At 42.3% G+C, this 25,022-nt stretch overlaps 1 protein-coding gene across 7 annotated transcripts in view; it reads right to left on the reverse strand.

Moving 5' to 3' along the window:
• Gpm6b (glycoprotein M6B) overlaps positions 1–25,022 on the reverse strand; it is a 154,416-nt gene that overhangs the window by 29,944 nt on the left and 99,450 nt on the right. Inside the window, exons 1-2 of one of the 7 annotated variants that reach the window (XM_028883533.2) lie at positions 17,016–17,425; positions 8,601–8,720 (exon numbers count right to left, since the gene is read on the reverse strand). The exons of 2 other annotated variants lie outside the window; for them this stretch is intronic. In XM_028883533.2, the coding sequence (XP_028739366.1) occupies positions 8,601–8,720; positions 17,016–17,076 (181 nt within the window). In that variant the 5' untranslated portion in view covers positions 17,077–17,425. Of the gene's footprint in view, positions 1–8,600; positions 8,721–17,015; positions 17,428–25,022 lie in introns of those variants that run through there. 4 more of the 7 variants (XM_028883534.2, XM_028883539.2, XM_028883535.2 and 1 more) reach the window with 4 other exon arrangements.

Raw genomic sequence — 25,022 nt, forward strand, 5'->3', positions numbered from 1 at the left:
TATATAAAAATACTTATACATATAACCAATATCTAATTTTATGAGTATAAAGGGGCTTAATACCCCAAAGTCTGAGAATCACCAATTCAGAGCACTATAAAGTATTATGAAGTCCAGTAACTTACCGTCCAGTCCTTTCGACTTTCTTATAGACCTAGATATGCATGTTCAACCATGTAATAATACAAATACTAAGTCTATTTCTAATGTCATAAAAGTAATCATTTCTCAGTAGACACTTTTAAAAGTTTGCCCTAAAATCTGTTTAACGAGGAACTTTAATTTTTGTGGCATACCATAAAAATCTTAAAATAGATTAACCTTCAGCATTTGTAATAATATGTGAGCAATGGAAACTAGGTGACCATTTAAAAGTTAGACACGTACATGGCAGGGAATAAACAAATTCAAGAAACAAACACTTGTTAGCCCCTTCTTTTGTTTTCTGTGGGAACTGGCTTTGGCTTTCCTACAGATCAGGCTTAATTAACACTTTGCCTGGTAAAGTGGGGAAGCAGGGGGTGAGGGGGGAAAGCTAGCCCTAAGTCCAGACAACACTGATTTTTCAGAGCAGGGAGATCTGTGGGAAGTGAGGCCGAGGTCTGGTGACAGTCAACATCCTTGGCCATTTCGGGGTCAGCATCATTGCTTTCTTGGATCCATTCATTGAGTCTGTTGATTTGCTGCTATTTCGGAGACATTGTGGCAGGGCTTTCAGGTGTTCCCTTCAGGACACCGATCCTTGTAGCCGGTGGTGAGGGAGCAACATACAAGTATATAACTTTTAATTGGAATTAGAAGAGAGGCAACATAGGGCACGGGGAGTGAGGTAGGGATAGCTGTCCTTGGTTACTGACATTGACAAAAGGGACTACGGAAAGACAGAGTGTAGCTAGGCCTTGGAGAACACACGTGTTCCCATGATAGGCGTTGGGGAAGGAATGCTGTATCAACGTGGTGTGGGAGCCAAGGTTTAGCTGAGTTTCTCAAGGACACCAGGGTAGCATTAGGAGAAGTTGGAAAGAAAAGCAGGTGGGCCCTCCTCCAACTGGAGGAGGCAGTCAAGCCAGCCTGAGCCTCTGTGCTTCATTTGCAAGCAGGAGAGGGGGCAGGTTTGTGTGCAGGCAAGTGACATGATCGGAGATGTGCTTGTGAGATTCATCTGGCAATGGTGTGTAGGCTGGGCCTGAGTGGGTGCAAGCTAAAGTCTTCAGCTGTGGGTGGAGGCAGAATCAGTCTTTCTGAGTTTTATTCAAAGGGGACAGGGCGTCTTCAAGGGAAGCAGGAAGGATGAAAATCAGACAAAGCCACAGAGCTATTAAGCAATCAACGTCATATGCCAATTTGTAGGAACAGATAAATGAGAAAGGGCAAAAGAACTTACATGAAGCCATCTTTGTAAGGCCATTCTAGAAAAAGCCCAGGAATCCAGAGAGAAGGCAAAGCAGAGGTTGATTATGGGAGGGAGGAACAAGGAAGGGCTTGGTGATCTTTGGGCATGACAAAATATCATTGTCATACTTAGTACACAAGGAAGCCAAGACTTAACCCTTGAAATAGATTCAGGGTGACAGTCAATCCTGACTGTCAACTTGACAGAATCTGAAATCACCTAGAAGACAAGCCTCTGGGCATGGCTTAGAGGGAGTTTCTAGATTGGCTTAACTGAGGTGGAAAGGCAGCAGCATCCCATGGGCTGGGGCCCTGGATTGAATATAAAAGAGGGTGTGTACAATACCTGCTTTAATCTCTCTCTGATCCTCGACTATGGATGCAATGTGATCAGCTGTTTCATGCTCATGCTGCCATGACTTCTTTGCTCTCAATCTTCCTAATGCTGTGACCCTTTAATACAGTTCCTCATGCTATGGTGACTCCTAATGATAAAACTTTTTTGTTGCTACTTTATAACTGTAATTTTGCTACTGTTAAGAATCATAATGTAAATATCTGTGTTTTCCAATGGTCCTCGTCGACCCCTGTGAAAGGGTCATTCAACCCCCAAAGGGTTCTCGGCCCACACATTGAGAATTGCTGGTCTACACTTTCAAAGCATGAGCTCAAACAAACCCTTCCTTTAGCTGTTTTGATTGGGTATTTTGTTGAATCAATGTATGCATGTTACTTCCACCTCAAATCAGGGTCTTTATTTCTTTATTTTATGGGAATGGGCATGGCTGGTTTACATAAAATTTTATAAGAACACAATGGGTGGTATCACAACCCTCACAGAAATTTCCACTAATTACCCCTAGGAACCAGTGCAGGAAGCACAGGAAGGTAAGGTGAGAGAGTTTCAATCCCATGTGTTTCCTACCAGGCAGACATTTCATCACTGGCATTATTCTCCTTAGGGCAAAAGCATCGTCCATGAAAGTGTCTAGACAAAATCCAGGCATAATTTCAGAGAAAGGCTAAACCTGTCTAAATGGCTTTGAGAGACCAGGAGCATTCCATTTAGTATTAGCTGGTCACAGACACAGAAACTGGTTATGTGTGTGGCTTATTTGGAAGTGAACTAGGATGACCGAAAGGACACAACCTGAAGAGGTGGGAAGACCCAAGCTGCCAATGTTGTCTTCTCAGCTATGTTAAGGTATCTCCACTTATCGCCAAGAGGGTCAAAAGACGCCAAAGCAAAATTAAATAGTTGCCACTGAAAATAATGCGAAGAAGCAGTGGCAGCAGCAATAAGACATTACCACTTGCAAAAGAGAGAATTACTCATTCTGGAATAATCTAAGCTTTGTTCCTAAAACTATCTGTTGTGCCTGTCAAACAGCTCCAGATCGGCATCCAGGGCTGATGGATTCTCTCCTCCTTTTTCACTTTCTTTGCTTGCCTACTCTGAGCTAAGGAGCATCTGCAAGATTAAGAGGCCCGGGAAGCTAGTGCAGTGGGGACTCATTGGGCCACTGTGACACAAAGAAGTGCTGCTATTCATGGACTGGCAGAATAGCAGCCCCAAATTGGAATGTTTGTAAACAATCAAGAAGAGTTTTCTGGATATATAAGATGGCTGATTATAGTTTTTCTAAGTAAGCCATGGAAGAGTTACTGTACAATAGACCACATTTTATAAAAATAAAAAGCAAAAGAATCCTGGAAAGCAGAGAACTTTGGAGTGCAAATCAGAGCTACGATATGCTCACACTGTCTTCACCTCCACTGAACCAGAAAACCTGAGTGGCTAGAAGCATATCATAGGCAGACAGCTTCCCCAGTTTCCGCTGTACATACTCAGAAAGCTGCTGCACCTAGACTCCAGGGAACAGAGTGACAAGTGCCATCAGAACCTACATTACATTACCACCCTTCCAATGATGGAGGAAACCCCGTCACAGACAGGCACTGTGTTCCTGGCACATGTCAAAATAGTAAGAAAGGGATTTCTCTCTTGAGACACATTTCAAGTGTCTGAAGGTACAGCCCTCAAACACAGTGGCCATACATCCTTAAGTTCTGAAAGAGTGGCCCTAAGGGACAGTAGTAATCCTCCTCCATGTCAGGCTAAAAGCAAATCCCGAGGGAGAAGTTCCAAAGGTCAGCAGTGAAGGGGGAGGATGAACTGCCTCCAGAGTGTGAACTGAATCACAGCAGTGACCCCAAGGTGCTTTCAGGCACTCTCTCTCAGCACCCCTCCCACAGCTACTTAGGGATCCACTCTTGGTAATGCAAGTTGTCAGGCTTGGGCATCAACCCTTCCTCCAGCCTGCCTCTCCCTACATTCGCCATCCTGTTACACAATGAGAGGGCATGCTCCTTGTTTGGACTTCTGGACTTACCTATGGACATCTCAATCCAAGCATCAGAATAGTTTGCATTTTTTTTGGGGGGGGGACAGGGTTTCTTTGTGTAGCTCTGGTTGTCCTCGATCTCGCTCTGTAGACCAGGCTGGCCTTGAACTCACAGAAATCTACCTTCCTCTGCCTCCCAAGTGCTGGAATTAAAGGTGGGAGCCACCACCACCCAGCATTTGGACAAAAGAAGAATTGGAAGTTGGTGAAGTAAGTGGATGTCTTTACTTCTCAGGTTGAAGTCTGAGCATCAGATTTACTGACAGTCATTCTTAGTCTGTTAGTTCACAGCCTATGTTAAATAATCATCCCTGATACATAATTGACTGTATTGAGGAAGATAGGAGACACCTGGGTGTTTCCCCAAGCTCCCATCCGTAACTTTCTCCTCCATCATTCTTACTCGTGTGTCTTCATAAGCAGAGAAGGAAAAAAGATTGGAAATTGTCACAGAGCCAGGTCTGGTGACACACGCCTTTAATCCCAGGCACTTGGGAAGCAGAAGAAGATGCATCTCTATGAGTCTGAGGCCAGACTGGTCTGCATAGAGAGCTCCGGGACAGCTCAAGTTACAGAGTGAGACCCTGTCTCAAAAGAACTAAACTACAAATCAAATCAAATCAAACTGCAACAGCACTCGGGAGGTGGAAGCAGGAGGATCAGGGGTTCAAGGTTACTCTCATCTACATAGAGAGTTCAGGTCCAGCATGGGCTGCATGAGACCCTCTCTGGGGGTGGCACTGGGGGCGGGTAATGGTAAGAGTAACTATCAAGGAAAAGAAAGCTATGGAGGAGGGGTCAAGGCAAAAGCTACTGGACCGACTTTGATCTTTCTGGTGAGGAACAAGATTTGGGGTAAGGTGGTCTCTGCTAGTGACTGCATGGGTGACAGAGGCATTTTTCTTTGGCAAGGACTTCGTAGTCAGCTAGTATCAGCACCTCCTTGGCCTCCTTGGAGAGAAACTGAGAACTATGTAGGGAAAGGGGGTGGAGAAAAGACACAGGAGCCATATGGAATTCTCTATTTTTTCCCCTCATACCATCTGGTTTAGAATCTAAGTACAGGATGGCAAAACTGTGTTGATTTTGGAGCCAACAAAACCCGGGGAGACATCTCCTGGGGAGACAATGACATGGCTGGGTCAGGTCTCCTCCCGCTGTGACCTCATCCATCTTATTTTACACTGTCCAGTATAATGTCACTTTAGATACAAATGGGACTTCAGACATACACCTGGAACCTGAGAAGCCAAGGATTGAGGTGAATGTATGCAAAAGTGAAAACATATAAACCATTTTGGGATCTCGGAGGATCATTTTTTAAAATTAAACCTTCAAATCAAGTGCAAGGATTTTTCTTTCCCCTGGGCAAGAACCTGATAGCTGCCAGAATTCTTCCTTGTAATATCACCAGCAACGTGATACTACGGGCAGCCTGGACCTCTCGTTATAGCTACAATTTCAAAATGCCCCCAAAAGTAATTTTGAAATTGGGGCATGGAGGGAAGAAGGGCAAACTCGTGTTGGACTCAACTTCCCTGGTGCTGAACCTTGAGTTAATGGCCAACGGAGCTTCGTGGGCTGGGCTCTCAAGAAAGGCTAGTGACTGCGGGGCCAGTCAGACCTTGCTAGTGGGATGGATGGCACCTCCTGAACAGGCATACCACCTTCAAAGGCCCATGTTCCTCAGGGCTCCCCCAAACAACCCATTTCAGGAAAGTCTTCGAAGCCCTACCGTTTGTTTGTTTCTCAGCTGCAGCCACAGCTTCAATTGCCCCACATTCTGAGGTCAGGGTGTCAGGTGAAAAGTACACACATCGTGCTCTTCTGTTAAACTGCTTAATGCCTGGAGAACTCTCCGGAGCCACAGACAGAGGTATGTTTCCCTCCAGGAAGATGACAGTGTTTATTCTTTACCACACAGCTTAGTGTCTGGTGTCCAGGAATGACTCAAAGCTCTTTCTAGATTTCCAGCAGCCTTGGTATCATTAAACCTTTTTACATTTATTTATTTATTTATTTGTGTGTTACACACACACACACACACACACACACACACACACACACACACTATGGTCAAAGGACAAATTGCAGGAGTTAGTTCTCTCCTTCTACCATGTGGGTCCCAGGTATTGAACTCAGGTTATCAGGCTTGGTAGCAAGTGCATTTACCCACTGAGCCATCTTGCCATCCCCAACACTTATTCTTAAAATAAACACCATCCTGTCTCAAAAGCAGCAGTTTCTGATTCCTGGTGAGTAGCAATACTCTCTTTCTCTTTGCCCTTGAGTTACATGTATCTAATGAGATAGGCTATATATGGTCAAACAAACAAACAAATAAATAAAACATGACTTTCAGATATAACTTATATACTAGAAAACTTATTTTTTTAAAAGGTGGGGTCTTACTATGTATTACTGGAACAATGTTGCCCAAGTTATCATTTAATTCGTGGCAATCATACTGATTCTGCCTCTCAAGTTCTGGGATTATGGATGTGTGTCCTACTGTGCCAGGCTCTCATCTATTTTAAATGCTACAATTCAATGGTTTTGAATTAATCTAGAGTTGTATAATCATCCCCACAATCTAATTTTAGAATATTTTCATCACCCCAAGAGAGATGCTCGGTGCTCATCTGTAGTTAATCTCCACTCTATACTTCCTGAGCCCCTGGCAACCACGCTCTAAGAAGTGTCTCTATGGAGTTACCAGTTCTGGAAACTCAATACAAATGGAGTTTTATGGTGCTTGGGCTCCTATGTCTGGCTTCATTTATATAGCTTCATGCCGTTAATGTGTATTATTATGTCACAGTATGTAATGGTATTTCATTCCTTTTCATTGCTCAACAGGAATACATTGTATGGTTGTATTACAGTGAATGGCAACAACAACTTTTAAAGCAAGATCCCAGCCCTCAACACCATGTTCTTTGAAGGATCAATGCTAAAGGATGCTTGGTTGATTCTTGTTCACTTTATAGGCACACAAAGAACAAGCAAGCACCTATGGGTTGGGGCCGCATCTCTGTTGGTAGAAGACTTGCCTAGCATGAGGAGGCCCTAGGTTTGATCCCCAGTACCACATAAACTGAGTATGGTGGCATATACCTGTAATCCCAACCAGTACAAAGTCATCCTTCAGATGTTCAAGGACAACCTGGGATATATGAGCCTTTGTCTCGAAGAAGGAGAAGAAGAAAGGAGGAGAGAAAGAGGAGGAGGAGGAGGAGGTAGATGAAGAGGAAGCAGCAGCAGCAGCAGCAGCAGCAGCAGCAGCCACCCTATCAGTCCTATGTGGAATGACAGAGTGCATGACCCAAGACACAGAACAAAATCCAAAATCAGATTTCATGATAATTAACCTCATGGTTCCATTTTAGGTCTTAAAGGAAAGAGAACAGGTCTTCCATTCAACAGGATATTTTATACTATTCCCCAAGATGTTTCTTTCTAGTGTCATTCACCACACTGCCATTCTTTGTTCTTTTTAGGGGTGTGTCTGTGTGTGTGTGTGTGTGTGTGTGTGTATTTGGAGACTAAAGGGTGATGCTGGGTATTTTCCAAACCTCAAGCTCACTAATTGGCTTTGAGCTCCAGTGATCTACCTGTCTCTACAGCTCTCCTGCTGGGATTGCAGATGCACACTGGCCATCTGCTTTTACATGGGTGCTGGAGATCTGAACTCTAGTCTTTTTTTTTTTTTTTTTTTTTTTTTTTTTTTGGTTTTTTCGAGACAGGGTTTCTCTGTGTAGCTTTGCGCCTTTCCTGGAACTTGCTTTGGAGACCAGGCTGGCCTCGAACTCACAGAAATCCGCCTGGCTCTGCCTCCCGAGTGCTGGGATTAAAGGCGTGCGCCACCACCGCCCGGCTCTGAACTCTAGTCTTAATGCTTGTGCAACAAGCACTTTTCACATTGAGACACTGCCCCAGTCCCTACTACTGCCATTTCGGGTTGATCCCTGAAATAAGCTCACAACTCAGTTGGGAGAAGTGACATCGCAGGTGGAGACAAAATGATAGTGATACTGTGACGCTTACTATTGAGTTCATCTGACCCGCCACTGGTCCCTTGTATCACCTTGTACATGGCTTGAGCTACCATCCTACACTGCGCTACACAGTCCGGCTTTGGGGATGGGGAATGGGGAGGTTCATACTTCTCAGCAACCTCTCCATCTCAAGTCTCCAAACTGACCCACACACATTTTGCTCAGACCTAGCCCCGCAATGGGCCACAGAGGTGAGTGTGGACTCAAAGGACCTACCTTGTGGGGAGTCTAATACATAGCAATCTGATCTTAATTTCACAAGCTTTGAGTTTTCCTTTCTTGCAAGTATGGGTTGATACTAAAGGAGGGTAGTACAAAGCAGTACTATTGGAGAGACGTATAGACATGTTCAGATCTTTCAGAGATGAGGCTCCTTGAGATCTCTGACCCAGTTCTGGTCCCTGTGGTGGGTATGTACAGACTTCTTCCCCACTTACTGATTCAGACATCTGAAAGTCTGTGGTTAACCCAAGAACATAGCTCACTGTATACTGTTCCCTTTGATACAAAGAAGTGGGTTGAGGGAAGAGAGGGAAGGTGGAGAAAAATGGGTGGAATGGAAAGGGGGAAAGAAAAATGAAAATGATTAAAAAATTATTAAAGGGCCATTTCCACCCACACCCATGTCAACAAATGAATGCACCAAGCAAGACATAAAATATCACCAAACTGAAAGAGCCATTATAAATCACAATCAAGATAACAGTCGAGTTGTTTGTGGAATTCACCCCAAGGCTGTATTTACCTGGACTGCTCAAGGGGCCAGCCCTGTCCCCCAGGGTTGGCACAGGACGGTACTGATGGTTCTTTGAGCCTGGGTACATCCAGTGGTACCTGCCAATTTCCATTTCAGCTCTGCTGTTCACTGCCAATTTCAGTGGCAAAGAGTCAGTGTCTATCTCCAGCAAAGATTCTATTATCAGCATTTCTATTTATTCTCTTACTATATGGTAAAGGAAAATGGGGAGTTAAAATATGCTATCAAAATGCAACCCTTCAGTACCAATTTATCAATTCAACATAAGTTTCAGAATCAGTTGGACTTTTGTCCTCCAATTTTGAATTTAACTTTCCACAAATTACCAGCATTTTCTTTGTTTCTATTTTCTGTATTATCCCCTCCCCTAAAATGTTCATTTGAGGATGACACTATTGGTGGTAAAAATGTGGTTTCTCCTAATGTCTTGCTTTCTGTTTCTCTCCTGCTCGGACCAACACAACACTGTGATTATTGCCAGCTGCACAAGCAAAAGCGCACAGGGGCTCACTCTCCATCATGCTCCCCAGTTCTTATTCTAGAAATTCTTCTGTGGCCTGTTGAATTCTGGAGGAAACTCCCATCCTCCCACTGATACCCGAGGTAGTCTCTATCACTTCATCCTCAGCTCAGGACATCACAGAGCCCAGAAGATTCTGAATTGAATTCTATTTCAGTAATCTTTCAGTGCATCATAGAGAAGGAATTGCTTGTTCATATGGTAACAAATGGTTTCCCAGGGCCTCAGGTCTCTATCTGGTAATAGATTTCCCACTTATTAGGGGATTGGAGAAACAACAACAGTATTTCTCAATTTGTCTGGCATGCAATATAGACTTCCAGTCACTGTTAATTGAATTCTAATTCTGAAGTTCTTAAGAAGCTAAAAATGTCACTATGGGCCATTCATGCCTATAAATTCCATAAAATATGTGAAGTGGTGAGGTACAACAAAAACTGAAATATTAAATATTTTAAAAAATGCCTTTGGTAGGTAATGAGTCCATGAGAAGACGAGGTTCTAATGTTCCGTGTGGCACCTCAAATCATTAAAGCCCAGATAAATAAATAAATAAATAAATAAGCACACTGTGAGGCTAGTTAATGCCCATCCTCACCAGATACACCACAAAGCTTACCAAGCCTTAGAAACATTCCAGTTCCACTCACCAGTCTCTGAAAACCCTCGAGAGAGTTGAGACCGAGACATACTTTGGTTAGTGATGCTTTCAAGAAGAGCCTTTTAAATTTAAGGTCAGATAAAAAACATCCTATTTAAAAGGAAAAAGAAGGGCTGGGGTATAGTTCAGTGATAGAGCACTTGAGTAGCTAGCATATGTAAGACTCTGGGTTAAATTTCCTACACCAAAAAGAGTTAGGTAAATAAAGGTTCTCAAGGAAGAACAGAAGCATACCATGAAGCTATTTTTGCTGCTCCTATTTGCATTGTCAATAATGATGACAGCTATAATTTATGGAGTGCTTATGGTGTGCTAGCCACAGTGTCACACACGTGATGCCTGCTGGTTCACTAGCTATAACCACCGTAGGAAATTATCATTCAATCTCGACAAGTGAAAAATGGAAGTCAAGAAGAGACCCATCACTTGCCCAGGGACACAACCTGGAGGTGGAGCCCAGCTATGCAGTTGGAAAATCAGCCTCCAGAGGGTGTACTTTCAAAACCCTAGTATCAACCTCCCCAATCCCCGCCCCCCTGCCCCAACCCCCACCCCCACCCCCTTGGGGCCAAGTGAAGTTCTCTACCTTTTCCTATTTCTCAAGTTGTTAAGGCCAGTGAAAGCTGTTCTAAGGTCCATTTGAAAGTGAGCAGTACTTCTGCGGTTCCTAAAGAAATAGTCCCTGTCCCTTGTTAATTCAGGGTTCATAAAATTAATCCTGCTTTCCCTGGAGTTAGATATTTGCCCTCTGGTGTTTAGGGCTGAGGGCATAACTCAAGAGTTGACTACTTGCTTAGCATGTGCGGTGCCCTGGATTTGGTGCTTGGTACCACCCAAACCCAACCCAAACCCAAACCAAAACTTCATCCAATTTTCAAAAGCCATTCTCTTAGACAAAGCTTATACTACATTCTCAGACAGAAAAGAACCATAGGGTCAAGTCACCTCATAGTATAAGATGATTTCCTTTTGGTGAAGTTGATTGTGAGCCCTTCTTCATATTGACCTCTCAAGTAAAAAGATTTTAAGTAGTTTAATCTCCTTTGATAGGAGTTTTTCTTTTCTTTTCTTTTTGTGAGTGTGGGGGAGGGTGCTAGAGATTGAACCCAGAACATCATGCATACTAGGCATGTGTTATATCATCGATCTACCCCCACAACCCTCATCTTGTTCTAAATTTTATCTTTATATGTTCAGCACACAATAGGTTCCCAATAAATGATTGCTGGGTGAGTATTTCATTGAAAGCAAAGGACCACCCTAGGGCCCTATGGACCCTCATCATGCTGACTTCCCTCTTAGTCAATAAAGTCTGACTGGAACACTGTCACATGAACATGTGTATATAATATCTATGGCTGCAATTCAGAGGGACTGTCTATGCATAACCTCACATGGATGGAAATGCATGATTATCCAACTGTGATTTTATTTTAAAATTGCTTTCTCTCTGTGTGTGTGCACGTGTGTATGCACAGGCTTGAAAATATGTTTGTGTATCACATGCAAGTTGGAGCCCACAGAGGTTAGAAGAGGCCACCACCATATGGGTACTGGGAACCAAACCCTGGTCTTCTGCAAGAGCAGCAAGTGCTCATAACCACTGTGCATTCTCTCTAGCTCTCAAACTGTGACAATTTCTCTGAGAAAAATATAGCAGCTACGCCTTCTCGAGATGCTTCACAGAATGTGAAAATACGATGACTGCAGCAGATCCAGAGATGAGATCAGACAACTGCATGGCCGTTTTCCAATCCCTTGGACTAATACTTCTGGAGAAGCCCTTTTCACAACAGCAAATCTTTGGATATGAGAAAAAAAGAAACACTTCTATATAGTACTTTTGAGCCAAACTTAAACAGAGACATTAAACACAGAGCTATCTGCATCATTTATGACACAAGACTACACACTTTAATCCTAAGGACAGAATCCAGATACCTAGAAGAAGTCAAACACCTTGCTGATTCTAGGCATGGGCAAGAATGAGGAAATGGCCTGTTCCTTCTACAAACAGACTACAACATGAGCTCCCTCTGAGATGATAGAAGAAATGTGGCTATGGTGGCTCACGGGGACACATACAATTGTGAGTGGTCATCACCAAGGTGGGGCATGACATAAATAATGGGAAATTGAGGAAAGCAAAGCAAAACAATGCCTTGGCTCCTTTCCATATCCCCCATTAACGTTGATAATATGATGTAGGGACAAGTGACTGCCAGGCTGGAATGCTTTTACAAATTATCACTGGGAACAACCAAGTGACAAAAATGGCTGGTGAGGAAGACCACATTCACTAAACAAGGTCTTTTCAAAGCTGTGTTTGTCATTGTCTCTTTGTAGCCATTAGTCAGAATGTGAAGGGAAAGCCAAGGTCCTGCCAGCATACTGGACAGGCCTGCAGACCATCTCTTTTGGTAAATAAAATCCGACTGGAGCATTGTTATATTCCCTTGTGCACATACATCTGTGACTGCTTCTTCATGCTAGGATGGCCGAAATGAGCAGGCAAAGCAAAGATCTGTGGCCTGGAAGGGTAAAATAGGTGCTACCTAGCCATTTGTAGGAAAAGTGCACTGTGCCCTGGCATCAGGTGGTAGGTAGGGCTTGGTATACAAAGTGGTTAATATAATTAATAAAATCAGCCTGCAAAACAAGGCATTCTTTTATTTTCTCTTCTTCACTCTCTAAGGAGAAGTATCATGGAGCTGGCTGAGGATCAAAAGTCTCTGTCACTGCTGTTGGTTATTTGCAACCAAACAGCACAATATGGTTAAAACCCATGTGATGCGACTTCTCGTGCTGCCTAAATGAGTGAGCAGCCTTTCACTTCTCCAACAGGAGCTGAGGGCACAGGAGGCAGGATGACATTTCAAAGGAGCATATTATGAAATGAATAAATGACTGACAAATGGTGAGCAACAAAGCCCACTTGTAAAACTGGGAGTGGAGCCTCCCTGTCTCAGAAGCCAGTGTGTGTCCCATTCTTCCTCCGTCCCATAGCCATCCCTTCTCCTGGCCAATTAGCTCATGTGCATGTGTTTTTGGTCTAAAGGAAAAAAGAAGAAAGGGGTGCCTTTGGAATACTCCAGTTCATCACCGGTCCTGGTGAAGGGGAGTGGACATCACGCAGACATTGGTTGTTCTGCATGTCCGTGGATGAAGCAAGACTAGGAAATGGTGTCGCTAAGATCTCTTACCCTAAACTGACCTGTATTTCCAAGTAACAGAAAAACACAATCTTATAACTTACTGCCACAGTGGAGGCTTATGCCCAATTTCAAGGAAGAAATAACATGGCCAAGTCGTGAAAGTGTGTTCATGGAACTGATAACAGAAATGGAACAGCTAGACCAACTTGCTCAGATCTTTCTCCACATTTACATTTTCTTAAAAACAAAACAAACAAAAAAACCCCTACAACCCTTCCTCTCCCCCAGCCATTAAAGGATGCCATGTCATACCTACCACATATGTTCCCCACCATCTGGCCAGCCATTTTCCGCTACAGCCTATTCCCCAGGCCCCGTCACTTCAGATGCTCACCTTGGCAAACTCTTACAGAGAATAACAGCATCTAAAACTTTCCCAGTATCACATTCACATAAACAAGTTAGTAAATGTCAGTAAGAATGTCACGGATCCTTCAGAATAATGTTAACACGTTAAGTGTTCCAGAGAATTGCTTTTTTCCCCTAAACAAAAAAAATGGAGAACCAACATGCACATGTTTTGCTAGATTTAAAAAAAAAAGCAGAAAGATTACAATGAATCCGTTACTGTTGTAAACAAGTCGCTGATTCAAATTCATCTTGTATTCTGACCCTGTCCTCCAATTTACTTTCAGACAAGCATTATTTCCAATTTACCACATTTCTCTCTTCCTACGTGGCTAGAAACTTAATTTGATACTTGGATTCTGGAATTGATTTCAGCAATGATTTACAGGAACTGAACTAGCCTGCTTATAATTATTCTGGGAGATTCCAATTTCCTACATGTAATAAAAATAATTTTCAGCGCAGATACTGTTCCCCCATAACAGAGCTTCAGACTTGTTAGAGATTCAATTGTTTTTCTACCCCATGATGACGTGCTTCCAGCAATCCCAGCCACATCTGTTTTCACAAATGAAGTGACGCTTAAGTGATACTCCACAGAAACAAATGGAGAGCTAGCTTTCCACCGTTTTATTAGCAGAGCCATCATCCACTTCCTTTAATTGCCTTATTCATTTTCTCTGCTCATTCCATCTTTGCTGAATCTGTTTACTCAATTCCACCACTTTAATTCTATACTCGCATTAAAAAAAACTGTCACTTGTAATAATTTTGCATTTGCTATACTCGTCTGAGAAAACCCGCTTTCTTTTCTTAAAAAACAAAACAAACAAACAAAAACCCAAAAGCAAACCCCTGTCTATCCCTGAACACTTTGTGTGGATTTGGGTTGCTCAGCAGCATTCGGGATAACACTAGGAGAGCACTGCAAAAACATAAACGCTTTCCCTTTTGTTAAGACTTGGATCATTTTTGTCTGAAATAAGAACAAAGCGATTCTGATTGAGTTTCTAAAGAAACAGACCTCTTGGTGGCAGTTAGTGAACTGCAATAGCTCAGATGTGTTCCCCTATGTAAACTCCCTCTGGGAATGGACAGCAACCAGAAAAAGCTGAGGTCAATTTTTAAACCTTACTTTAATTTACATTCTTCATAGACACTGTAATAATTATCCAAACTATTCATTCACAAGCTGTTGGGTGCTAGCCACTGGGCAACAATACCCCTAATTAACAGACAGACATCGCCCCTGCAACCAACAACTGAAAACCAGTGGGAAAGAGGAACAGAGGAAAATCACATATATGCATACAAACCTCTGTGAAGTAACAAAAATGTAGAGGATAACACTTAGGAACTAAGGAGTCTTGCAGCAAGAAGAAGAAAAAGATTCTCTAAGTTCCAAAAATGACACAGTTCATTTTATAAGTTACATTGTTAAGTTTGTAAATGTTAACGTCAATAAAATAAGCATAGGTTTTAGACACTTAACATTACATCTGAAGGAATAAAGAAATAATGAGCATACCGCACCATTCATGGCTACTGTTTTATAACAATGGGCCAGCAAAGGGAATGACAAAGATACTTATGGGAGTTTGGACTTTGGGCAGCTAGCTATGAACTTGGTCATCCAAATCAAGATGCGTAGATAAGTCATCTTCCAGAATGCTTGGGGTGGGGGTGGGGGGTCCACACAGTGATCACAATCCTTGTTGCTGCAGATTAAGAATAAACTTCCTGGACCAGATTTTTATCCAAACATGTATCACACATGTGACCTTAGCTTAGTAGCTTGTCTTTTTAAAATCATTTAACAACTAGTGTTTATGAATCCTAGTCATCTTTAAAGTTCCTCTGAAATGGTATTTTGCTTCTAATTTTGCCTCTATAACGATAGCTAGCTAGTTTTCATATATTGGGGATACAGTGGCAACCTGTAGACCTGCCATTAAATATGTAAATGATGTAAAATAATGAAAGCCTATGAGACTAAATGGGAATAAGCCACACAGTTGTGTAGTAAAGATTTGATGTCTTTTGTTTTTCAGATTCATTTCTGCAGACCTTGACGGTCTTGCAGAGGTCACCGTGGTTTTATCTGCCACAAGCAACACAACATTAATAAAAAATGTGTATAAAGGAAAATCATCCACTTTACGAGAAAAATGCTCTAAACGTTAAGTTTCCTTCAGGACACTACTACATTATCACACACGCAATGACTTAGCAGCTAATTGTGATGGAAATGAAACTTGATAAATACACCCGAGTTTCTCTTATTGCTATTTGACCATTCACATAGATTAGAAAAAAATGAGAGAAAAATCATATGCAAGAAAAGACAGAGTGTCTTTTGTTAGGGGAGGGGTAGGCCTGATACAAGGATTGAACTAAAGTACCAACTTCAAAATTAAATCGCTATGTACTTGTTGCCCCCAGATTGTGAGTTAAGAAGTGGTTAAATGGAAAATTTGTGGATTTTATCGTGCTTCTAAAATATATTTTAAAAATGAAATTGGTCTGTTTAGGATGGAAAATTAATATAGGCAGAAAAAAATCTATATGAAAATAAGCAGCCTTTACTCCAACGTGCTGTGAAGTTGACCTGCATATAGATGTGCTTTTCATGTTTAAAATGGTTGACAGCAGCAATTTCTTTCATATGGATCAACCCATATATTCATAAAGAGAATGTGGCTGAAGAATTACTATCATTTAGTGACTACAATTGGGTGTAAAAGCCATGAGAAAGAACCTTAGCATGATGGATTATTTTTTTAAAAAACCTGAGCCAGTGCAATTATAAAACATGTTTTTGTGCATTTTATGACAGTTTTAGTCTTGAAGTGAAGAGATCAATTACAGCGTAGCCAGACACTGTTAACCTAACAGTGGCTGAGCTGTTTCTATGGGGCATCAAACTTGACCTCGGCATAGCGTCTCTTTCCTGCCATTTTCTTGGTGCAATAACACCAATTTCTCCAAAGTCTGAATATCAAAATTGCGATATGATCGGAGACTTCTTTTAAGGATGGAGCCCTTAGACAGTTTTCCTTCTCCAAATCTTAAAGTCATGATTAGCAAAAGACCTCTCCCCTCCTATCAGTGCTAGGGGACAAAGCTGATGTCAAGCTTCCACTATAAATGGTTATTACATGACATAGTCTGATACATGGAAAGAACAATCATGTTAGAATAAGAAACTTACAACATGTCCAAATTACTCCGGTATTATTGGAATCAAAGCATATTTAGCATGCACATCTCCCCAGTTCCTCCTTAGCATTAGCACAGAATAACACGTCCCCTAATCCCTGAACGTTGCATGCAGAACACAGGACTTAAGTTATGATTAATTATTTTAGTTTTTTTTTTTTTTAAAAAGACAGTTTTCCCACTCCAGCAGCCCAAGGTGACAAACTACAGACATCCTTCTATGAAAAACCATGTTACATTGAAATACTTGCAACAGAAATAGAAGAGAGGCTACACTATTAACATTAGTCCCCAGGATAAAGACAAAACCCACCCTAAACAAGACCACACCTTCGGGGATTGTTTTAGAGCCGTTTTACAAGAGACAAAACCTGGATAACCCCTTTTAAGCACCGTCAGTGAAAAGCTTTAAAACAGGCTATTGTCAGAGCGCTGGGTACCTTTTCTCTCTTGGCTTTGTTCAGTATTTTCCTCGGCTGCAGTTTCCATGGCTGGCTTCATACCATCCACCAAAAATGCTTTTCCCTGCTTCCCCCCAACACACACTTTCCCCCTCCTCTTTCTTTTCTTTTGGACTCCCCTCTCCCCTCCGTCTCTCTTCTTTCCGCCCGCCTGATTGAGAGGCTCTGTTCTTCACTACAGTAGATTACAGTGCCATCCAAGATGCAAAAGTCTTGTCAGCGTCAATTTCGCTCTGCCTACTGGTCCATAAAGACAGCTGCCAAGGAGCAGGCGACCATACGTCACTGAGGATCCTAGTTATAAAACAGCCACTCTTTGCCCCCCACTCCCAGTGCACCCCGGGAAGGTCCTGTTCCCCCACCCAGCTCTTCTCCTTGCTGTCTTCCTCTTAAGATCTCTCTCTCTCTCTCTCTCTCTCTCTCTCTCTCTCTCTCTCTCTCTCTCTCTCTCTCTCTCTCTCTCTCTCTCCTCCCTTCTTTCTTCTTGCCAACTGCAACCCAATGAATACTAATTAATTCTCCCAGGAAATAATAGACTTGTGACATCAGAGGAAAGGATGTGGAGGAGAAAGAAAAGAGCCCCCTCCCACCACGTGACTTGGTCAGGCCACACTATATGTTATCTCTCAGGAGAATGCCTGTTTTCCTATGCCTCCCCTTTCTGGGGCATCAGTTTTCCTTATTCTATTTATCCCCAAGCCCTGGCAAAGAATCTTCAAAAGATGTGTCCTTGCTCTATTTTTTTTTTTTAAATACTTCTGTTTTACAGATCTCTAGATAGGCTAATTTAAAAGAAATACTAAAGACAAGAGAATAAAAATCTGCAAGAGGGAAGAAATTCCAAATAGATTTAACAACAGCAACATAGCAATTCAGTATTAGAATCTACTTCTTTGTATTAATATATCAGAAATTTTAACTTAAACTCAATTTCTAAAAAGGGGCCCATGCTTATTCAACAATCAGTATAATGAAGGCATATCTAGCTGATATTTTGGTAGTTTCAAATATGAAAATCAAGGTTTTTTTTTTTTAAATACATCTGCATGGAATTTTATTCATTAGAACTCCTCAGTCAAAATCTCAAGAGGGTACTTTTAAAGAGCACTCTAAACATCTGGCTTTATGGCTATTGAACCAACAGGGATTCCAATGATTCTGATGGCTGATTTCACAAGCCCTTCTGCACAAGCAGAATGTTCTTAACTCACAGTAAGCATTGGAATCTTTATTTTGATTACAAGTTTTCAAGCATCACCAGTTTCAGAGACATTTTATAATTGCATTTAACCCACTCACCTTTATTATCCCTATTGTAAAAATTCTAGAGACTAAAGTCACATACAAAGATTGTTATTGAGAGCCACAGGATAAAGGAATCCCGGACCCACCATAGTCTGCTTGACACCACCTGGGGAGTAAACATTGAAGGCAAGTTAGAGGGCCAGTGATATGGCGCAACAGGTAAAACTGTCTGCTGCAAAGCCTGACCACTAGAGGCCCATCCCTGGGACCCCACGGTAGAAGGAGGGAACTAACTGATTGCTGCAAGTTGTCCCCTGACCTCCAGATGCATACACACACACACACACACACACACACACACACACACACACACACACACAATTTTTTTTTAAAGAAAAGGTGGAAACTGCCTCTCCTCAAAGAACAGTCTGCAAAGTTTTATGGAGTTTATGTACAATACCTCAAAACAATGTGGGAAGATCCCAAATCAAAATCCTGTGGCAGCCTGACCTTTTAATGCTTTGGTTTTAGATAATCTCTCATGCCCTTTTATATTCAACATTTCTGCTGTGTTGAACAAGAAAAGACTTTGAAAACCAGTTTGGCCTGCTTCAACATTTTCTTCTAATTTTCCATCTCACTTTCCACTTTACCCTTTATCCCTGAAGATCACGCCCACAGGCAGCTATTCCCCTTAAATATGACTTCAACCAATATTATTGTCTCCTGGTAAAGGGATTGGGAAGACACCACCTAAAACTTCAGCCTTTGGGAAGGAGGGGGGTGTAACTACCTCCATGGGAAAACTTAGAGTGTGCCCTAATGGGATCATTTGAAATATGTTGTGTAAGAACAACTTAGGTCTACTCAGACAGACAGACAGCATATAAAAGTTTTCCTTGTGGGTTGGTAAGATTGCTCTTGCTGCTAAGCATTACCTGAACTTGGTCCTTAGGACTCACACGATAGGAGGAGAGAACCGACATCAGTTATCCTCTAACCTTTACACACATATCTGTGTGTGTGTGTGTGTGTGTAGTATGCACAGTGAAATAGATGAATGCAATTGAAAATTAAAAGTATAATTGTGATTAACTATGTCAGTGGTTTTTTTAAATAAAGTGTCTAAAAAAGTCATTTAATTCTAGAACTATCAGAGGAGCCTGATTTCTTTGGCTCTTCCTTCAGACTGATATTTACGTAAGAGGCAGGGTCTGGCTTGGGTGAGGCACCCACCACTGGATCTCATTAGGAACATTATTTTAATATTCATACAAGTGAAAAGGCAAAATATGAAAGTCCCAAATTTAAGGACAGCTGTTGTTCTATAATGTAGTGACAAATCAAAACCATTGGGCAAAATGTTCATTTCTGCATTTCTATAGGTAAATAAGCAATTTATTATTTTTACCTCATTTACAGCTTTACTTTTGTTAGGACCATGATTTATGACAACACTTCTGGGAACTGTCATTGTACCAGGTCATAAGCAGCTTCAAAAATCTCACAGATGTTTATGATAAGCCATCTGATTCAGAAATAGAAGGAATAGAGAAAGAAGCAACAGAGATACTGTCAAGAAGAACAAAACAGAATTCATGTTTAAAATACTTTTGAGGTGTGCGTCCATATTTTTATTTTTGGCCAGAAAAGCTGAATATATAGAATGAACAGGATACAAAATGGCTCCCTGAGCTGAAAATATTTCTTTGAGCCCTGTGATGTAAGACACCAGAGATACTTCTGAAAGCTGATGCAGGAATAAGAGATGTTGACAGAAAATGGATGCATTAGATTAAACCTTATGAAATTGCTGGTACTGTCTAAAAAGAAGTGCAGTTTCACAGAGCTTATCTCGTCCCCCTGTACATATGCTGGAGCATCACAGTGAGTTCAGTAAACATGCACGTCCTTGGAAGAGTCTCCCAAGTGCTATTGTCTACAAGTATGGCCATGAGCAAGCCATGATGTATTCTCTGGGTGGTCCATGGCCTAATGGGCCACAGAGAACTTGCTTAACCATAGCACTCCTTCCTGCCAGTGATATTACAAGAGCAGAGGAGAATTCCTTAAGCATCTAGTGCACCCCAGGAGCTGAGTCACCTTTCTATATGTGACCATGGTTGTTCATCGGAAAATTCATCAAGTTGCACAGTGATCTGCCTAGCCTAACCTCATGGCCATAGAACGATTTTGCCGATTGCCTCCTTTCCCTAACTTTCTAGAATTATATTTTAGGGTTTTATCTTTTATTTTTTTATATTAAGGATTAAGGCTCAAAATGGCTGGAGTCAACAAACACTAGGAAGAGATTTTTTTTCAGTTCATTCTAAGTCTAATTCCTCTACAAGCCTTTTTGGCTCATAGAACATTTAAATTACAGGAAATATGCTCTGTCATAATCCTTCTTCACTGTCCCACAAAGGAAATGCTGCATAAATATAAGAAACACAAACTAGAAAAACATAATAGTGCTAGAAATTAAGAATATGATTGTTAAGAATTGGTTTTCAGCCATAACTAGATTGTATCAAAACTTACCAATTTGGTAAAGCCTTTGTATTGCATGATAATTCAATTTTTATTATATTTTTTTTTTAGCCAGAAGGATTTCAAGAGGCTTGAAGTGCGATCACACACACACACACACACACACACACACACACACACACACACACACATCAAAAGAGGGCTGGTGCCCTAGTTCAGTGGAAAAGAGCACTCACTGCCAACCCTGACAATCTGAGTTGGATCCTTGGGACTCACATGGTGAAAAGAGAGAAAGTTGTACTCTGACCTTCATGTGTGTGCTGTAGCACATGTGACCTTTGCACACAAAATAATTAAATTATAAATAAAAATAATTGAATTTCTAATTTTTTCATGTAATGTGAGTTTTTGAATATGCCTTTGGATTCTTATTATTATTTTCCCTCCTGATGTCTTTCCTCCATATCTTCTGTATATCTGCTATACTTTATAGGAAATTACACCTTATAGTGAGCTGAAAGCACAGATCAAATCAGATGATATTTATGAACACTTGTTAGAAATTGTGAGCTAGGGACTGAGAGATGACTCAGTAGTTAAGAGTACTGGCTGTTCTTCCAGAGGACCTGAGTTTGATTCCCAACACCCACATGGCAGCTCAGAACCATCTGTAACTCCAGTTCCAGGGGATCTGACATCCTCTTCTGACCTCTGAGGGTACTAGGAATGCATGTGGTACATGGAAATGCATGCAGGCAAAACACCATATACATAAAATTTCTTTAAAATTGTGAAGTTTGAGTTGAAGATGTAGTTCAGTGGTAGAGTTCTTGCCTAGTATACAAGAGGCCCTGACTTCCATTATTAATACTACAAAAAATAAATGATGGATCTTTGTAAGGGTGAGCCATCATCCACAGTAGTTCTCTTTAATGGCAGAGGTTGTTCTAGGTTAGATCCTCAGCTAATATCCACAACTATGGGAAGAAGAGGAGCTTTTCCCCTTACTTTCCAGCCTCATCAGCTGTTTGCTTAGTGTCAGGCAGTAACCTCATTAGAAGATTCAGGAGCTGCCAAAACAGCAATTGTTGAGTTTGGCAACAGTCAGCTTGAGGTGTGCCCAGCTCCTCTGTCCCAACAACGACGACAAAAGACTTCACAGAACCAAATGTTCAGAGAGTAAGACTAAGGTTGGCATACACAGAGTAGGGCTGGACATGATGGTGCCAGGTGCAACCTGGGCAGTTTCCACATTCCCAGCTGAGGAACGGGCTCAGCACAGGAGGCACTGTGGCATGGGGTGGCATGTGAATTTTCCTAAGAAGGATGGGCCACATCTGTCTCAGAGCCAATGTCAGTATTGTGGCTTCCTTCCTCTTTCTCATATCAAGGTTGCTCAATGTCAGCAGAAGGCACATTAGCATGGGGTCTCTCTACTGAGGTGATGTCCTGGACACAGTGGGTGTTTGAGAGTGTTCCTGGCCTCCACTCACTAAGTGTATGTTTCTGAGGGAGTAAAGTCAACTCCCAGCTGAGAACCATTGCCTTCTATCGAGCTTTCTATGGTACTATAATGTTCTCTTATTAACCAATGGCTCTAAAGCCTGGCTGGACGCTGGAGTCACCTGGGAGGGTTTAACAACACACCCTACCCCCAGAGATTGTGACTGGTTAGTCAGCTTGTGTGGTGTGGTGTCATTAGACCTTTAAAATATCCCCCAGGGCATTTGAACATGCAGCAAGCTTGTAGGTAGTTGGGACACAATCAGCTACTTTTTGGAAGAGTACAGAGAGGGGAATTTGATAGGAGACCAGAGTCAGAGCAACTATGACTAACAGGGGAAAGATAGAGGCTCTATACCTAGCTAGGACAGAAAGGACCAACTGAGCATCAAGACAAGAGATGGGGGAGTCAGTGTTGAGGCCACAGGGAACATAAGGAGATCAGGGGATATACTGATTTCCTAGAGCCACTGTGACAAAGGGGCATAAACTTGATAGCTTTAAACAACAGAAATTATTCTCTCACAGTTCTGGAAGCTAAAAGTGCAAAGCCAAAGTGAGGAAAGGGCTGTGTTTTCTCTGAAGGGACCATGAGACAGATTCTTTCTCACCTCTGCCAGCTCCCAGCAGTCATCAGTGGTCCTCACTGTTCTTTCATTAGCTTGATATTATGCTCCAACCTCCACCCATGTCACCATATGGTTTTCTCTCTGTGTGTCTCATAAGGGGACCAATCACATTGGACTCAAGCCTACCCCAATCAACTATGGCCGCACCCCCACTTCATTATATTTACAAAGACTATTTCCCAATAACAGTACCTTCACAGGTACTGGGAGTTAAGACTTCGCTATGCTGGCACCTGGGGGACAATGTATGACTCAACTCCCGCCAGGTGAGAGAGACTGAGAAAGACAATCACGTTTGGAAGCCATGTGAGTGAGGCCCGTAAAACTGCTCAGTCTAGGCCGAATTTGGAAATGAAGAACTGGGTGCTAGCAGCAGGGAAGAACAAATTATCATGGGAGTGGGTGTGATGCTGAAGCAGAAGGCGCAGAGGAGAACACCGTGCAAGTACCATCAAAATTCAGGGGGCCTCGGGGGAAGTACTCTCAAAGGAGGCCGAGGATACTGGAGAGGATCCAGGACAGGGGCCTGTCACCGAGGAGAGAATTTTGAGAAGCGGGGGACGTGACACAGTCAAAGCAGTCAGACGGGGAGGATGTGGCAAAGACCACTGAAACGGAAAATTCCAATTTCCTTGCCAGTGGCATCACAGAGACTAGAATGGAAACCAGTTTTTAGAAGGATCACCGGAGGGCTGGGAAGTGAGGAAGAGAAGGAAAGTGTGGGCTATGCTCTAAAGAAATGTACTCAGAGAAGGCAGGGGGAAAGATGTAGCAGATAACGGAGAAACTCATGGCCAAGAGCAAGTCCATCAAATGTTGGCTCCTGCAAAAGCAGCTGGGGTTGGATTAAGATGTAAGCGGAGGTGGATAAGCGACAATGAATCCAAAGGACAGGAGAGTGGGCACCAGCTACAGAGGGCAAGTGGGGACAGCTCTCCTTCTAACATGCAAGGAAGGACAGAGGAAATAGAAGAAAATGGATGTCTATCCAGTTCCAAGACTCAGAACACTCAAAAGAGGTGGTGGTGACTGGCTGGTTGTTGGTGCAGCCTGTCCTATGTGGAGAAGGGTACATTCATTACCGGATAGCATCCTTATCAGTCTTAGAAGGGATAACCAGTCCCAATAGATGACATAGTGAAAAGATGATGTCTTGACCTGAGTCTGGATTGCTTGTGGATATTAATAGACCTTAAATTTTCAATATATCAGAGGCCCAAGGAGGGAGGGAAGGAGGGAAGGAGGGAAGGAGGGAAGGAGGGAGAGAGAGAGAGAGAGAGACAGATAGACAGACAGACAGAGACAGAGAGACAGTGAGACAGTGAGACAGAGAGAGAGAGTATTCCCTTACTATATCATTATACTGGGGAATGGATCCCTGCAAGACAGTCACACCTAATAAAAAATAAAGAAAAAATGAGAGCCAGATGATTGTTTTTTGTTACTATTTTTGAGACAGGGTTTCTTATAACCAAAGCTTGCCTTAAACTTGCTATACAACCAATCAGGTTAACCTTGAACTCCTGATACTGCCTCCACCTCCTGAGTATTGGGATTGTAGGTGTGCACTACCACACCCAGTTTCCAGAGAATATGGGGCTTTGTGTATAGTAGACAAATACTCTACCGACTAAGATACATTCATAGTCCCTGTGTTTATTTCTTTTACATTTTTATGTATTTAAAAAAAGCCATGCCGGTGAGGGTTTTGCCTATGGGTATGTCTGTGCACCACATGCATGCCTACAGAGGTCAGAAGAAGGCATCCAGTCCCCTGGAACTGGAGTTACAAATGGTTGGGAGCCACCACATGAGGTCAGGGAACTGAACCCAGGTCCTCTACAAGAGTAGTTAAATGTTGTGAACTGCTGAGCCATCTCCCCAGCTCCGCTTTCTAATGACTTCGATAAAGGAAAAATTCTGCTGTTCACACAAGGCACACATCAGGAGACAGACAGCTGATCTAATGAGGAGGTGCTTCTTGGTTCATTATCACAGTCCACAGGGATTTGGGATTTTCTCATTAAGACCGGTACACCACCAAGCTCTTCCTGAAATCTCTCGATTAACAAACACATCTACCACATGTACCAGATCGGTCTAAACAAGGGGCAGACCT

The sequence above is a fragment of the Peromyscus leucopus genome, chromosome X (genome assembly GCF_004664715.2).
Source record: "Peromyscus leucopus breed LL Stock chromosome X, UCI_PerLeu_2.1, whole genome shotgun sequence".
Classification (NCBI taxonomy): domain Eukaryota; kingdom Metazoa; phylum Chordata; class Mammalia; order Rodentia; family Cricetidae; genus Peromyscus; species Peromyscus leucopus.